Source organism: Cantharellus anzutake, assembly GCF_015039405.1.
Source record: "Cantharellus anzutake strain C23 chromosome Unknown EI90scaffold_59, whole genome shotgun sequence".
NCBI lineage: Eukaryota > Fungi > Basidiomycota > Agaricomycetes > Cantharellales > Hydnaceae > Cantharellus > Cantharellus anzutake.
Window position 1 is genome coordinate 335,232 of NW_024067009.1, and position 14,614 is coordinate 349,845.

At 48.9% G+C, this 14,614-nt stretch overlaps 7 protein-coding genes across 7 annotated transcripts; 4 read left to right on the plus strand and 3 right to left on the minus strand.

The window, feature by feature from the left end:
• Positions 1–1,246: 1,246 nt before the first annotated feature.
• On the minus strand, positions 1,247–3,096 carry EI90DRAFT_2241433 (uncharacterized protein). Its single transcript, XM_039052742.1, has 7 exons — positions 2,953–3,096; positions 2,761–2,902; positions 2,676–2,706; positions 2,589–2,618; positions 1,760–2,530; positions 1,596–1,704; positions 1,247–1,545 (listed from the first exon to the last, which is right to left on the minus strand). Exons 1-6 carry the CDS (start codon positions 2,987–2,989, stop codon positions 1,696–1,698), a joined length of 1,020 nt encoding a protein of 339 aa, XP_038911753.1. The 5' UTR covers positions 2,990–3,096; the 3' UTR covers positions 1,247–1,545; positions 1,596–1,695.
• A 1,107-nt stretch (positions 3,097–4,203) lies between these two features.
• On the plus strand, positions 4,204–4,669 carry EI90DRAFT_2934228 (microsomal signal peptidase subunit; the record flags this gene model as incomplete). The annotated part of the gene is made up of 4 exons (XM_039055104.1): positions 4,204–4,242; positions 4,294–4,353; positions 4,437–4,523; positions 4,580–4,669. The coding sequence occupies 4 exons, from the start codon at positions 4,204–4,206 to the stop codon at positions 4,667–4,669; spliced, it is 276 nt and encodes a 91-aa protein (XP_038911754.1).
• A 659-nt stretch (positions 4,670–5,328) lies between these two features.
• Positions 5,329–6,484, minus strand: EI90DRAFT_3074827 (uncharacterized protein). The gene is made up of 3 exons (XM_039061527.1): positions 5,628–6,484; positions 5,517–5,575; positions 5,329–5,467 (listed from the first exon to the last, which is right to left on the minus strand). Exons 1-2 carry the CDS (start codon positions 6,270–6,272, stop codon positions 5,552–5,554), a joined length of 669 nt encoding a protein of 222 aa, XP_038911755.1. The 5' UTR covers positions 6,273–6,484; the 3' UTR covers positions 5,329–5,467; positions 5,517–5,551.
• A 114-nt stretch (positions 6,485–6,598) lies between these two features.
• EI90DRAFT_3000385 (DHS-like NAD/FAD-binding domain-containing protein) lies at positions 6,599–8,185 on the plus strand. Its single transcript, XM_039056312.1, has 7 exons — positions 6,599–7,096; positions 7,153–7,293; positions 7,351–7,443; positions 7,506–7,564; positions 7,617–7,688; positions 7,744–7,884; positions 7,936–8,185. The coding sequence occupies exons 1-7, from the start codon at positions 6,620–6,622 to the stop codon at positions 8,036–8,038; spliced, it is 1,086 nt and encodes a 361-aa protein (XP_038911756.1). The 5' UTR covers positions 6,599–6,619; the 3' UTR covers positions 8,039–8,185.
• A 722-nt stretch (positions 8,186–8,907) lies between these two features.
• Positions 8,908–9,477, minus strand: EI90DRAFT_2241513 (uncharacterized protein). The gene has a single exon (XM_039052743.1). The coding sequence runs from the start codon at positions 9,316–9,318 to the stop codon at positions 9,019–9,021; it is 300 nt and encodes a 99-aa protein (XP_038911757.1). The 5' UTR covers positions 9,319–9,477; the 3' UTR covers positions 8,908–9,018.
• A 2,146-nt stretch (positions 9,478–11,623) lies between these two features.
• EI90DRAFT_3240386 (uncharacterized protein) lies at positions 11,624–13,284 on the plus strand. The gene is made up of 7 exons (XM_039066531.1): positions 11,624–11,734; positions 11,817–12,115; positions 12,174–12,365; positions 12,427–12,463; positions 12,516–12,572; positions 12,634–12,695; positions 12,752–13,284. The coding sequence occupies exons 1-7, from the start codon at positions 11,719–11,721 to the stop codon at positions 12,833–12,835; spliced, it is 747 nt and encodes a 248-aa protein (XP_038911758.1). The 5' UTR covers positions 11,624–11,718; the 3' UTR covers positions 12,836–13,284.
• Positions 13,285–13,434: 150 nt separating this feature from the next.
• EI90DRAFT_3129671 (uncharacterized protein) lies at positions 13,435–14,199 on the plus strand (the record flags this gene model as incomplete). Its single annotated transcript, XM_039064231.1, has 1 exon — positions 13,435–14,199. The coding sequence occupies one exon, from the start codon at positions 13,435–13,437 to the stop codon at positions 14,197–14,199; it is 765 nt and encodes a 254-aa protein (XP_038911759.1).
• Positions 14,200–14,614: the final 415 nt, after the last annotated feature.

Here is a 14,614-nt window from a genome sequence, read left to right on the forward strand (position 1 = left end):
CAGTTTGACCAATTCTTTCATCCCATTCACAGGTGCGTTGATGGGGTCCGGTGTCGGTCCGGGGTGGGAGTGAATGACGATTTGTGATTTGCGTGGCGGCAATTAGGAGAGACTTGGGAGTTGATTGGGGCGGCTCCATCGAGCTAACGGTATATACCATCTGCATGCTATATAGTATATACTATTATAAAATTCTGATTCGAGTCGGTACTTTTTTGTTGAGAGGCTGGCATAACCCATGAAGAGCCGTGACATAGAGCCTTACTTGCCTCACCCTCCCTTGGCCGCATCTTCCTTACCAATACCGTAGGCAGGTGGCCGGCCTCTGTTGAAACTGCATGCTTATTTCCCGGCGCATCGGACGACGGACCGGAATACTCACTTCTCCGAAGACTGAGCATTGCGGCACGGTTGAATCCCACTTCGATTGTACGCTTTTCATTGCTGGTGGACAATGAGCCATAGGAAGTCGGGTCTGCTCTCCACTGTGCATCACTGTTCCAATACATTGATAATGCACTCCATGAATGCACCCCATGAATTTGTGGCCGCTCCTGAACGTTGACCGTCCATCAGGGGAGTTTGCACTGACGATCGTGCGGCTGCTCTTGGACTTCGGGGTGGAAAAAGAAGCATCGCTTGCTTTGAGAAGTGTATCGTATTATAGAGTTGAATTCCCTTATCCCGAACTCCGACAAGGGGGCGCGGGAACCATTTCCTTCGATTGTCTGTGCAACATCCTGATGTACACAGGGCGTCCAAAGGTGCACAGGTTCGGCAGAGCAAACCAACCATAAAGATTGTCCCCGACGCAACTAGCGGGACTCACAAGAATGTTCCCAGCGACGTCCCATATTCCAGAATCATGGAATGGTTGTAAGTATCGTACAAGGTTGAACTATGCATATAAGAAGATTCAACGAGTGAGATGTGCACTCTGCATCTTGGTTAAAGATCATACGGATGCGTCGTAGACATGTCTGGCTCACAGGACTTAAATCAAAGAGATGGAAAAGGCTGACTTGAACAGAGAACTAGCCCCAGATAATAACAAAATAGAACCAAAGGAATGTCGAAGTATGGACAGAAACAGGCTCATTGCAGATTTGATGCATCAGAAAATGCGGCGTGCGAACTAGGGGCATAATGCGAGGAGATGCTGGTTTCGCCGGCGGGAAGATATGAAAGCGGATAATTAAACAGATCGGAACGGTATTGACTTGACTGGTAGGGATCAGAATGGACGGAGTACCCTAAACTTGGGTCAACGAAGGGGTATTGATCGAATTGGGCCTGATCAGACCCTTGAGCCAGGAATTGTTGCTGGTCTGGTGTCCCTGATAGTGGGCTCGGCGGATAGGGCCGTTCAGTGTATGGGGCACTCAGCGGGGAGCGGAAACTGGAGGGATCGTTCAGGTGGGTGCTGAAGGAGTGACTAGATGGAGGAATGAGGATTCGGTCCTCGAAGCATAACGGATCGCGATCGATATTATTGGGACTGGGCCTATAGTGCCGATGACCATTTGGGACAAAATAGTCGGTATCCTGTTTCCTGCATGAGCTCGAAGAATTGAGTAGATGGATCGTGGACGCACATCAGATGATGATAACTCGCGATACAATGGCGCGTAAAATGAGTCGTGCTGACGACTTCCATACTTTAGGTCTTTGTTAATCTTATTCCAGCAAGCCTGCTCATCTGTCCTACCATCGGAATAGGAAGTGTGAGGATGGGCAGAAACAACATCATCTGGGGGACCTGATACGCATTGCCGGAATTGTGAGTCTTATAATCGTCCAAATATTCCACCAAATCATTGTCAGGGGGACTCGTCGCCGCCTGCAAGTCCGACGGTTTTAGGACTCTTGAGGGCGTGGAGTTGGCCGCACAATGCACCTTTCCCAGGGTTTGAGAGATACGGAACTCATTAAATGGCCTGGTCTGAGGGTTTATCTGCAGAGTACTCTGGGTTGATGGTGTCCGAAGTTCGTCGGAAGAACCGTCATTTGAGGGCGATGTAGGAGAAGTCAAGTCCGCAGGACTGGTTTCATAACAAGCTTGTTGAGGTGATTGTAGGGTTTCATGGAACTGGTAGAGAAACTCGTTCCCCAATGTCTCTTCTCGGACCGTATCTAGGGTTCTGGTAGTAGAAACGTCGCCTGGCGTGCTTCGGCTAGAGCCGGCTTCCACGAGACAGCGGGCTGGGACGCGAGCGTACTCCAAGAGGTTCTGAGGCGGGGGACCGTAAGGATCCCATGAATGAACATTGTTCTGTATTTTTTGCCCATCTTCCATGGTGTTAGGCATGCTAAATTTGCACCCAACCTTTGGATCAGTAGAGATCGGTTGAAGAGCAGCGCCCGGGTCTTTTCCGGTAGGTGACTTGGGTACGTTAGACTTCTTCCTAGGCCGAGGCTTAAACATATAGTTAGGATAGAGCCTTTTGTGTTCGTTTGTAAGCTCAGTTGCGACATCCTGATACGGCTTTCTCCTCTTCCAATCTGTACTACGCCAAATGTCACCCAAGTGCTGCGGGCTTATCAGTTCATGTACAATAGCCAGTGGACTTCTCTAATTCATTGCTCACTCGTAGTAGCTCCTTTCTTCGGGGATAATACTCCTGATCAAGACTTACATTCAGTAAACGAGTGTGATGACGGAGATCAACGCTTACCTGAAGTGTCTCGTGCTCAGGCGAAATTGTCCTTGAGCGATTTTCAGTGGGGGGCGCGCCAAGGATTCCAGCGCACTCAGCTTACGTGAATAAAATGAACGCATTCATGGGTCGGGGGATGTGGCCCTCCTGAGTCTTGGGCACGCGAGACTGTCGGGCGTTCCTGACATACTCGGCGGTAACCCGCTTGATTCCCTTGAGACGAATGGACTCGAGGACTTCTTCGGCTGATATGTTGTTAGTGATGAGTGGAGATGGCGGGCCGGGGAAGCCTGACCTTCGGAGCGGGAGCTTGCTGAAGGGGGGGAGGCCATCCCAGGGTGGCCTCTCTAAATACCTAACGTATCTCGATGCTTTTGTGGAGGGGAAGCAATACACTTGTTGCCTCGCTGGTTGAGGAAGAGTGACTCCGAGATTTTATTCCGCAGTCTGCTCTCTAACTTCGAATTCCGACGCTAAGGCGCACTGGAAGTCGACTATACTGAGGAAAAACGGTCCTGGGCCTATGTAGCCGCAAAATGCGCGCAAGATGCGCTACCCTTCAAGATTCCAGGCGTGGTCCGGAATCAACCTTGCGTTTGTTTGTCACCTGGCAACTTCCGAAACTTTCGCTCTATTTCGTCTTGGGCATGTAACTATGCCCAATGCCTGTTCAGCATACCCCGAGTACCTTGTACATATTACGACAGATTTGAACACATGATGGAAATGTTTATATCGAGAAGCTTGACGGCAATTTTTCAGTATCCTTGGACATAGTAGCCGTTTACAAGTTAGGCAAGATCCCAGCCTCTACTAAAGTAGAAGGGAAGGTGACCAGCCTTAGATCCTAAAATAAACTATCCACATCACTCGGAATTTAGGTAAATTCTCCTGCGCAACCGATATTCCCATCACCCACGCAAGGCCACGTCGCAATGGATCGTGGCTAGCCATCGATCATGTTAGAGGTTATGCCAATGATGGAGTAGTAATTCTTCATGGCTGGGGCAGATCTGAATTAGAAGGTCAAACGTGATGCGATTGAGAACTGCCCTGCATGACTATTCCTATAAAACCAACAAGATTTCAGTTCTTACATCAGAGACAGGCAGGTGAAGATTTTGATGCCCAGATATTCCGAGAGAAGGAATAATACGGGTCTGCCAAAGCAATGACCGTGGCGCACATGGATGACTGGATTATCAAACTGTAGGGATCCATATTCCATGTCCCCAATAAGGGACTCACATAGCGTCTCGATAACTTCACTGTTCCTGCTGTGTTGGTAGTCATGATAAACACCTCTAGAACTCCAATTGAGGAATTTCTGGGGAATCGCCTTATCGGCCTATTATCCTTAGGAAATGTCGGACCAATGAGATACATCTCCGCCATCATTTCTGTTGGTCTTTCAGGGTTCATAGAGGCTGGTAACCTGCCTATTTTAGAGTGACGGTTCGTGGAACACTGCCCAGGATCGATCAATTGAGTTGAGTGGTTCTGAGCACAGCCACAGCCACGATTCTCAACACCTTTGTGCAAACTCATGAACGCTCGAATCCAGTCACTCCTACAGGGAAAAATCGTAAGTGTGAACCACAGCTTTCCATGGGACTATCTGATGATGTCCGTTTAGGACTTTGAAGGGCAGAAGCTAGCTGAGCGCATGTTACATGTCTCTTTGATTTCGTCAACCGTGCGTCGCCACTTCCACTACTGGCGTTATATTTTGATCTTGCACGTTGTGAATGAGCTTATTGGGGCATCTGTTGCTGCTAGGTCATGTCATTTCTCGCTGGGTTTGCTATGCAGTCGTTACAAGTGACGTTCTCGACCCTCGGGGTTGCAACCTTACTCATAGCCCTTGTAGGTCTACTTGTCGTCCTATTTCCATTATCGTACGCTGATATCGAGATGGCTAGGTTACTATCCCTCAATGGTCCATGTACAGGAGACACCAGCTTACATGGCTCCCTGCGCTTGAATTGAAAGACTTGACGAAGGAACAATGATCCCTGATCAGTATTTGCCATGTACCAGACTTTCCTAAGGCATTTCTGTATCTTCACTACTTGGGCGGCATTCGGCCATTCGCATGATGCCTCCGATTCGAAGCGTGTTCCGTAGACTACTTAACGACACTAGTGTCATCTAGGCTGTGCTAATTTCCCATTTTGTGTGGGTCGTGTGATGCATTCAAGACTGCATCCCACCTCGATGAATCATGGGTATTAAGCTGTTCGGCAGCCACCAATTTTTGCGTCGCAATGGGGACTCCCTTCGTAGTTGTACCGATCGAAAGATTGATGTATGTCAACGAGCACTGCCTCTCACCCGTCCACTGGTCGTCATTCCATTGTGGCGTGTCTCCCTCCGATGTGATCTCGTTCTTGGAGCTGGTTGGACCATGTAGCCTAACCCGACTACGGGTGTGGCTATATATGGACTGCCTCAAATTGATTTGAAGTCCCATCTTGATGTAGAGTCCCTGGAGAAGTACTCGCCGTGATTCCCAGATCAACACTCCGTGAGACTCGAATCTGTCATCAGTGCAAGCGACCGTTGCGAAGTCCGTTGTCAGCGGTCTACCCGCTCAGAAAGCATAAATATGATCCCACCTCCCAGCCTGCTCTGCTTCCTTCAGCATCTCATCTCAGCAAATCTAGTAACATGTCTAATGAACAAAACACTGATCCTGCTGGCCAGGCTCCTTTCCAAAACCAAAACTCTCCCAATCCGTACTGGGTTCAGTGTCCCACTGGAGGAGCTCCCGCACGGTGGGTTCAGGGTGGCGCCCCACAATACCAAAGGTTTGCCTTTAACTCCATTAGTACCCCACCACACTAACACGCCCTCCAGTAACCGGGGCCCCCAGCAAGTCCAATCGCCCACGTCTAATGGATACAATCCTTATCAGAGTTAGTTAACACGCTTTGAGCTGCGCTCCGAAGACGCTGAACGTATGCTCAGACGTTGGTGGTCCGGTCCCACCGCCTGGCCAATTAACAACAATGCCCTCCGTACCCTCAGAAGGCGGACAAAGGCTACCCTGCACAGCCCCAGCCATCGTTTTTCTTTTTTTCTGCTTCGAATGACAAGCTCTTGAACTCGAACATCTCGGACGCTCATGGCCGTGCAGTCTTCACCGTTTCCACCCCGAAGAAAGAGAAAAAAACCTTCATCTCGGACGCGTCTGGCGCGACTGTTGCCGTTATTGGGTGGCATTCCCTTCCCACAATTCGTCTTCATCGTCAGCAGGAGATAGATCTCAAGAACTGGATCCCTTACGACCACTCTGACCAGGAGAGGAAAACTTACTGCCTCCACGTTCTGTGGTACTGACTTCCTCGGCAAAGGACGCGCTCTATCCTGCTCCGAGGCACTAGATTTACCTTCATCGCCAAAAATGGTATTGGGTTGCAGGTCAGTAATGATGGGTAATTCAGACAATGAGGGACTCAGAAACTGCAGATCCTCCTCGATGGTCAGCCAGTCGGTGCCGTTCACCAGAAGGCGAATAGGAGTAGTCTCGAGGTTGGACCATCCGCTCTTGCATTCCTTCCCGACCTTGTGGTTGCCACGACTATACTTCAATGCCCCAACGAAATAGAACATCACAAAAACGGCTCGTTCAACTCTCAGGACTTCATGGGCGGTTTCATAGGCGGGAGCGGAGCCGCTTTTGCTGGTACCTTTTAAGATACCTCAACACTTATACACCTCCAAGACCTTTAATACCTGGCGGGCAATTAACCGACGCACACCTTGAAAATATTTCGAGAATTCGCTCCATGTTTCAGTCAATGTAAATATTATTATTATTTGGGCGTATTATATACACTGCAATACCTTATACATGGCGCATGATTTGTTTAACACCATTCATACGGTATTGCTGAACGCGATGTCGGAGCACGATCAAGCTTTGAGACCGAGTCCCACGATCACGTTCCCCAACGTCGATGCGGGTTTCAATACCGACCATATCTTTGGACCCTCTTGTCACCAAGGCATTCCCTCAAGTCTCCAAGACTGAAGCCGTATCTCGCCTAGTGTCTTTCATAGAACCTGGAAATGTCGCTGTGCTGACGGGCGCAGGCATTAGTGTAGATTCTGGCATACGCGCGTACAGAGGACAAAACGGCCGATATCTCAACCCAAACTATCATCCCATCTTCTTTCACGAACTGGCCGACCCAACCCCTAAAGGCCACCGGTTTAGGCAGAGGTACTGGGCACGATCATATCTAGGGTGGCCAGCTATCAAAGAAGCAAAACCATCAACATCCCATTATGCTATAGGGGCTCTACAATATTCAAATCTTGTCCATAAGCTCATCACCCAAAATGTAGACGGCCTTCATGGAAAGGCGATTCCAATAACTTGGGGAGCTTATGAGAAACAAAGACGAATTCTGGAATTGCATGGACGTTTAAGGGTACCGTATTGTCAGTCTGTGTTCATGCAGCGTGGTGTTCATCGGCATTTACACAGACAGTTAGCTGTACTAGGGGTCACTCGCAATCTAGGGCAGTTTTTCAAGAGCGAATATCTTCCCTTAACCCCTCTTGGCGCAAGTATGTGGACGAACTCGCGCGTACAGGGTCCGAACCTCGGACAAATCCTGATGGTGATGTGAGTGCAGACGATCTAGCCATCATAGCTTTCAACGCGCTTAGAATATGCTCTTAGGTCGAATTGAGGGGCCGTTATTTTACTGACTTTGTCGTCCCGAACTGCGAGTTGTGTTTGCTCGAGGGGGTAAATGCGGATGAGGCCTCAATTGTACATGCTCATTCTTCCACTCGCATTGTCTATCGTCACTCAGCTTGCATTCGAGTTTACAGATAAAGCCGGACGTTATATTCTTTGGGGAATCAATATCATCTGCCGTGAAAGATCGATCGTGAGCCGAGCATTCCGCTGGTCACAGTACCATGTCCTAATTCACCAATCAGATTTCGGGATCTTGAGTGTTGCGATAAGCTGTTGGTAATTGGGACAACTCTAGCGACTTATTCTGCATTCAGGTGTGTCTTGTCGTTTCGGAATTTCCCTTTATTCACTCCAAATCTCCCTCATAAGGATTGTCAAACATGCATTGGAAGTAGGAAAGCCAGTCATGATGCTGAACATTGGGCCGACCCGAGCAGATAAGTTTGAACGAATTGAGAAAATAGAAATGAAAAGTGGGGCTGTTCTTACGGACGTTTGTTCGCTAGTTCTGTGCGTGTCCCTCATCCGTGGCCCTTTATGGTACTGATGAGTGAACATAAGAGGGCCAAAAGCACATCACGATCCAGAGTTACGCCGTTTAATGATGAGTGGTGTTGTTCAACCGCCTATCGATGATACAGCGGACAATGACACTGGCGGATGAATCGTCCGAGTTGGTACAGCAATCAGAAGCTTTCTATGGTGCCTTGAATGTTGCCTTATTCGGCATGCTTCCCTGTAGCTTGATCATTGCCGGCAGATCCAATAATTCTCCGGATTCTGAACGCGTGCTTGGTGGTGGCGATTGCGCAAAACTCCATATGCTCACCGGCCCACTTTGGGAGCCTACTGTAAGCAAAGTATGCGTTGCCCCCTACGAGCAATGGGATATTAGGTCGGGCTTGATGGGTCATTGTAGGCAAACTCGATACCTTTTGCCTGCGATCACCACAATCTGTGGTCCTCCACCATCCCTCATTGTGCCACCGAAGAATGCCCGGTCTTGAAGGCCAACATAACTGGGAGGGTGATACGAGTTCAAGAGGGATCCTCAAGCGTCTCCATTTTGAGATTGTCAATTCGAAATAGTTGGGGGCAAGACTAGAATTTGAGACATGAGAATACTCGACTTATGTGTGATGTGTTGAGAAGTTAACCGATAACACGCTCCAAGCACCCGTCGCCGGCCCCCGCCTCAAGCACGACACCCCGACGCTGAAACCGCCATTTCAGTTGTCGTCTCAAATCACAGTCACCGTATATAAACGATAAGCGCACCCCTTGCCTCAATTGGTGGGTCGACGCCCTGGCCGCCCGGTACCGCAAGTAATAGACATACCCTAGTACCTAAGGTTGTCCTGCGTACCGCAGTTTGTAATATTCCGGCCGGTGATACATCGATATCCTTGATGTCTCTGAAAGTAGGGATCTGAATGAATCGACGTATACCGCGCTGAGCCAAATACTGTATTGACGACTGCGACTTCCAGTCACTCACTACTCTATTTGAAGTTGAATACTAAAGAAAATGAGTAATGGGAAAGCAAAATACTCCCAGCCACGAGCTTACTCAAGATGCGGGTGTCCGTCTTGGACATTCCAGCTTCATGGCCATCGAGTGCATTGTGTGAGACTCGTTGCACATTAATAGCAAAAGTGTGAACATTCAAAATCATGCGTCGAGTTTATGTTCCTGGCAGGATGTCGGATCACAACCAAGCAGATAAGGGCAAAAAATCTTGCACCAAGCGGTGGATTTTTATTCCCTCGGCAGTAAGAAAACCGTCTTAACCAGGCCACTTGCTTGATGTCCCGTGGGCGGTTGATGGTTCGGAGTAGTTGACCCGTCTTTGTATTTTCACCGAGCTCAGTAATTAAACATAGACAGCACAAGGCAGAGGGGCCGATATGGATGCCCCAGAGTCCAGTGAGTATTGTATTCATCCGGATTGTAACATGGCTCTCTTTTCTCGACCAAGCAATTTGGCAAATGAAGCCACGACGGTGTGGTGACTTCTAAGGGAGAAGAAGAATCGCTAACGAGCCATATAACAACGGTTTGATCCGTGGAGGTCGCTAGAAACGGGCCCTTGGGGCCGAAGTCTAAGAAGCGCCCATGAGATGTACTTTCTTAGGACCTTTAACTGGTGTAACTGACACAGCATTTCAACGTATGCAACATTTTTACGCAAGAAGTGGCCGGGCGCAGTGCTTTCAGACCGATCGGCACCTAGGCCTAAAGTAGTAGAAGCTGGGATCCTGCCCAGGCCTAAAGTCCCTACTGTGGAAATAACGGATGTTGTGCTCTAGGTGTGTGGGAGTCTTCCCGTTGGGTTGCACTGTGTGGACTGGATTGCCGTCTTTGTAGTTCATCAGCAGGAGTTGCCGGTTCACGGGTGGTTGGAAGGATCATGGGCACCCGTGGCGTGCTAATAAACCGTTCTGCAATCCCCGGGAGAGGAGCAACAAACGCCTTCCATCTATGAGAGGAGAGATCCAGGCCCGAAGGCTTGGGAGTCTGACGAACGGTCGGGCGGCCATAAGTCAATGCACCATCGGGCTCCGTGTATGCGAGAAAGTGAATATTTCCAGCAACATAGTAGGATGCTGTAATCCCGCCGATAGCCGTGATCGCAATTGGAATGAACGTCCCTGCATATGCACTAAAGGAAAAGCACACTAGGCCGCCAGAAAAGGAGAGAACTTTGCACACCAATAGCAGTAAGGGTGTGTTGGCAATTGTATTGATATACGTGAGTCAGGACTTCTATAAGTGGCTAATCGCCAACGAGATGAAATCAGGCTATTGATGCAGATGCAACAGTGAACAGAAGAGAGCATGTCCAAAGAAAACTAACTTCTTACTGCGCCACGGTCTTATCACCTGGGAATAACAGCCCTATCGGTGTGGTGTATTGTGGAGCGGACCTGCCGCACTGAACTGAAGGGTGGACGCGGCCACGCCAGCAAAAAACACTGCGACGATAGAAAAGGTATGAAGCCCATCGGCTGCTTGTTGCTGCGCGAAGCTGTGAGGGACCAGATCTCACCAATAACTTGCTGTATGGTAGGAACACCTGAAATGAATGAGCCTCTTGGATGAATTACGAGATTATAGATATCTTGAAATCATACTTTTTCTGTAAACTCAATAACAACAGACCCCAATTGTTCTAGACTTGGATGTATTTCATGCGATAACTTGGTCACATAACGGCGAACATGTGGCTGTCGAAACAAGCCTAGAGCTCAAGTGTCTTCCTCACAAGAGCACTTCAGACCGTGAAAGTCGGATAGGCAAGAAGATCAGTATGTAAGTCCGTTGCGAAAGTCCACGATGACGTTGTCCAATCGTTCGAGAATGACTTCATCGTAAATTCTGGAATCTCATGTATGCACTAACCAAAAAAAGGAGGGTGGACTTCTTGCGGCCAAATTACCTCAAGAAATCGTATCAAGTCATGAGCCAGCAATTGCAATGAGCAACTCGGGATTTTTGGCAGAGAGCTGCTTTCTCTTCGAAGAGAGGGATTATCGTGTAGCATTATGGATCACTTTTGGATCCATTGAATTCACACGAAACAAGGCTCCAAGCATTTTCCCGGAAGAGGGATTGCAACCTTAAGAAAACGCTTTTGCGCAGTTGTTGAGACGTGTACAGAAGTCCAGCACTGGAACTGAGCTAATGTATAGTGTTACTTAAGCCTCGGAGACAAGAACTGAGAGTCAGGATGCGCCTGTTCAGTAAGCAATGGTTAGTTTTCAATCTTCTGGTAACGCGAAGAGTAATACGCATAAGCTGACAGTTCCAAGAGTTCAAGTACTTTCTCCCCCCTGTGTGCATCCTCATGGACTTTTCAGCGTTGAGTGGGGATAATTCCCAGGCTAGTTGGTTCAAGCAATGCTCAAGGCTGCGGCACAAACCAGAATCCGTTAATCCGATGAAAGGTGTAGTACAGCTTTTTCCCGGTTGTGCTTCAGGATTTATAGCACTGTCGAGAACCTCCCTAAGCTGTTGAGCGATTTTCTGCAGTCCATTTTTTTCCCTTCATATGTGGCACAGAATGCACGGTCGGCGTCCGAAACAACAAACTTGGCACGTGATTGGGTACCTAAATTTTTCTCAATCTTGAAACTAGCTATGATGGGTGCAGACGGGATGCACACATGGCCTTTGCGAGAGATGAAGCCAGCCATGGGAAGCGCAACCACAAACAGAGGAACGGCTGAGTACGAGCCTGTGGGAAGCGATGACTCCAGCGAGGAACACTGTACCATCTGCCTGCAAAGAATCATAGACAAGGCCCTCCTGTTGTGCTCCCACGACGCATTTGTTATGAGTGCATGATGATATGGCTGAGTGAGTACCATGTCTCGCGCGGGTATACTTTAAGATAGCGTTGCGATTGTTTTCGATTTTGGCACGCATTAATGCGGCACAGAACAGTCACGACGCTGCCCTCTGTGTACCGCCGAGATAGGGCCATACATCATACATGGAATCCGGTCAAAGTTTGACTACCAGAAACATTTCCTCCCGCCTCTGCGCAGATCACCCTCACCCCAAACTTCCCACACGCCACGCGGTTCTGACACAACACAGTTCCGTCGACGTCGCCGAACCGAAGTGTCGTGGGGTGTAGCATCATCCACACGCCAGGACTTGGAAAACACTCGAGATGAACTTGGGCGAGCTATTGAGCGAAGAAGGCATGTATATCGTAATCGATTATTTGCCAAAGTAAGTCATTGCACTTCATAATTATTTGCGATTGTCATAATCCTGTATTTCTTTTCAGCACATTGCGTCGAATGCGTTTACCAAATTCAGGCCTTATCCCACGCCATCTCAAATAGCATCGTCCGACGAATTACAGAGCCGTGCTACTGCCTTCATTCGTCGAGAATTACGGATATGGCCGAATTTGGACGTCGAGTTTTTTACCCAGTTCGTTCTTTCACTTCTTCGTCGACTAGATATTCGATCAGAGGCGAGTGGTTCTGTTTGATAGTCGCTCATCTCAGTCAAGATGACCACTGTTGCACCCTCAGCCTGCAGTTCGTGCACTTGCAGAATTCTTGGACCTCAGTAAGTACCGGAATGATCTCTCGGCCCTCTTCTTAATAAATTTATGCTCCAGGTGGAAAATCCTACACGCCAGGTGCAGCAGTTCATAATGCGGAGCATTTTGCTCATGGTTAGATCTCAAACATTTAAATTTTTAAAATGGATATTTCACCTTACGACTTCATGTTCAGAACTATATTCCTATCTCCGTTCGCCATTTAAGGAGCTCACTGCTTATGACCGCTATGTTCAGGTAACAGCCAGAACCTCCCATTATATCAGTCTGACTGAATCCAGCTACTCCCTCAGTATGATGAAACTATCTCCCTGTCATCAGTCCCCCAACAAGATGGAAGAATCAGCGTTCAGGCGCTTTGGATCCATCATCGCTAAGTTCCCCCTCGAGCTCAACAGCCCCTAGCTCCTCCCGGGGCAATGAAGGGCAATTGCAGGTGCATCCGGAGCCCCAACGGAGAAGCCTCCAATCTCCGTATGATATGTTGGGGCATGGATCTCCTGTGCGATTACCAACCCAATTTTCAAGCGCACCAGAATCAGTCCACAGTGTTTCCCTCCCCGGCGAGAGCCACCCGTCAGATGGGGCGTCTCGCAAGGACGGATCGCATTCATACAACCATTCTGCGTCACCCAGAGGATTGGTTTCAGTTTCGAGAAGAGGCCAATCTCGGCACAGTACGAGCCCATTGCGACGCCAAACCAGGAGCTTGTCAAGGGGGGGGAGCAACAATATGCAATCGCCAGGTTTCAGGCAGCGTCATTCAACTTCTCCGGGGGGTTACGTATTCGGAAGCAGAAGAGAGAGATCTGGGGTTCGTCCCTCTAGATACCACAATATTGGGTCGCCGATAAGCTTCTCGTCCCAGCAATTTGATGACTGTTCAGATGATGCTTTACCACATTTCGCTGATCCAGTGCAGAAAACTGTTAGTAACGATGACTCTCACCAAATTAACGAAGAATTGAAAAGCAACATGACTTGCGGCGAAGATGAGGTACGACGGGCTACTGAAGTAGACCCCCAAATGGAGCGTTCAATTCTACGGTCTGTTGTGCCCCTATCTTCACCGCCCCACTCCTCACTAGCGTATGAATTCCCTGAACCTCCTCCTGCCTTATTGTCTCTAAGGAACGCTGCTACGCGTATACGTGAAAAATCCCAAGTTGGCCATGGAGATTCTGAAGCTCCGGGGACAACCAACAATCCTTCGCTTAGCCACTCACAACCATTAATAGTCCCAAATGCATCTTTACCCAGGGATGGCATTGAGGGACTTGCCAATAATGCTCCCCTTACTCCATGTTCAACATCTTCTCACCAGGTTGTAACAGAAGCAACAGACTTCTTTAGACAACGTTCGCTTGCTCGTCTTAATCAGGAGCCTAGCTGTACCCTTTCATCTGTTGCGGTACTCCCTCCCCCGCTCATCACCACTTCAGGCTTCTCTGGTTCCCGCATCCTTTCCCGCGGCCTTACTCCTAATCATACGACAATACTCGGCGTGCAAAGGAGCAAGTCCGCTATCTGCACTCGTCCCTCGCTCACAAACACAGAATCTCTGCTTCGAAAGCGGAAATTTGCGGACGCTGCTGTTCTGGACTCTAACATCACAGCGACTCGCACGCATGTTGCAGTGACAACTCTGCCACTCCCTTCCCCGGATCCCTCAGCGGTCAAGGAGCAAGCACTAAAAGCCCGTCTCATCCGTCGTCGCAAGCATGCTAACACAGCCCTGTAACAGAATCATAGAGGCTGGGACGGGCTTTTTGCTTTCTGCAGATCTCTCACATCCAGAGTCACACACTTAGGAGGTACGCAGATGTTCGTTGCGTGTCAGGAGTGAAACCATGAATTAGAGCAGTTGTCTGACCACGAGCCCAACAATGCACTAGTGCTTTGACCCATTTTTCGGAATCCCCCTTTATTCCCCCAATTCGCCTGACTCCTACAACAAACCATCCCACCCATGATCAAAGAATGAATGGAGGCATTTGATTCATTATTGTCACACCTGCACAACCACTCAAGTATCATGATTATATTATCCCCAACAACATAGCCCTACAGTCAACAGAGCAATGAGGACATGAAACCCGGACTGCGCGCGACCGCTGAGGTCTAACGCGCTTCACGGTACTTACTGAGATAACCCG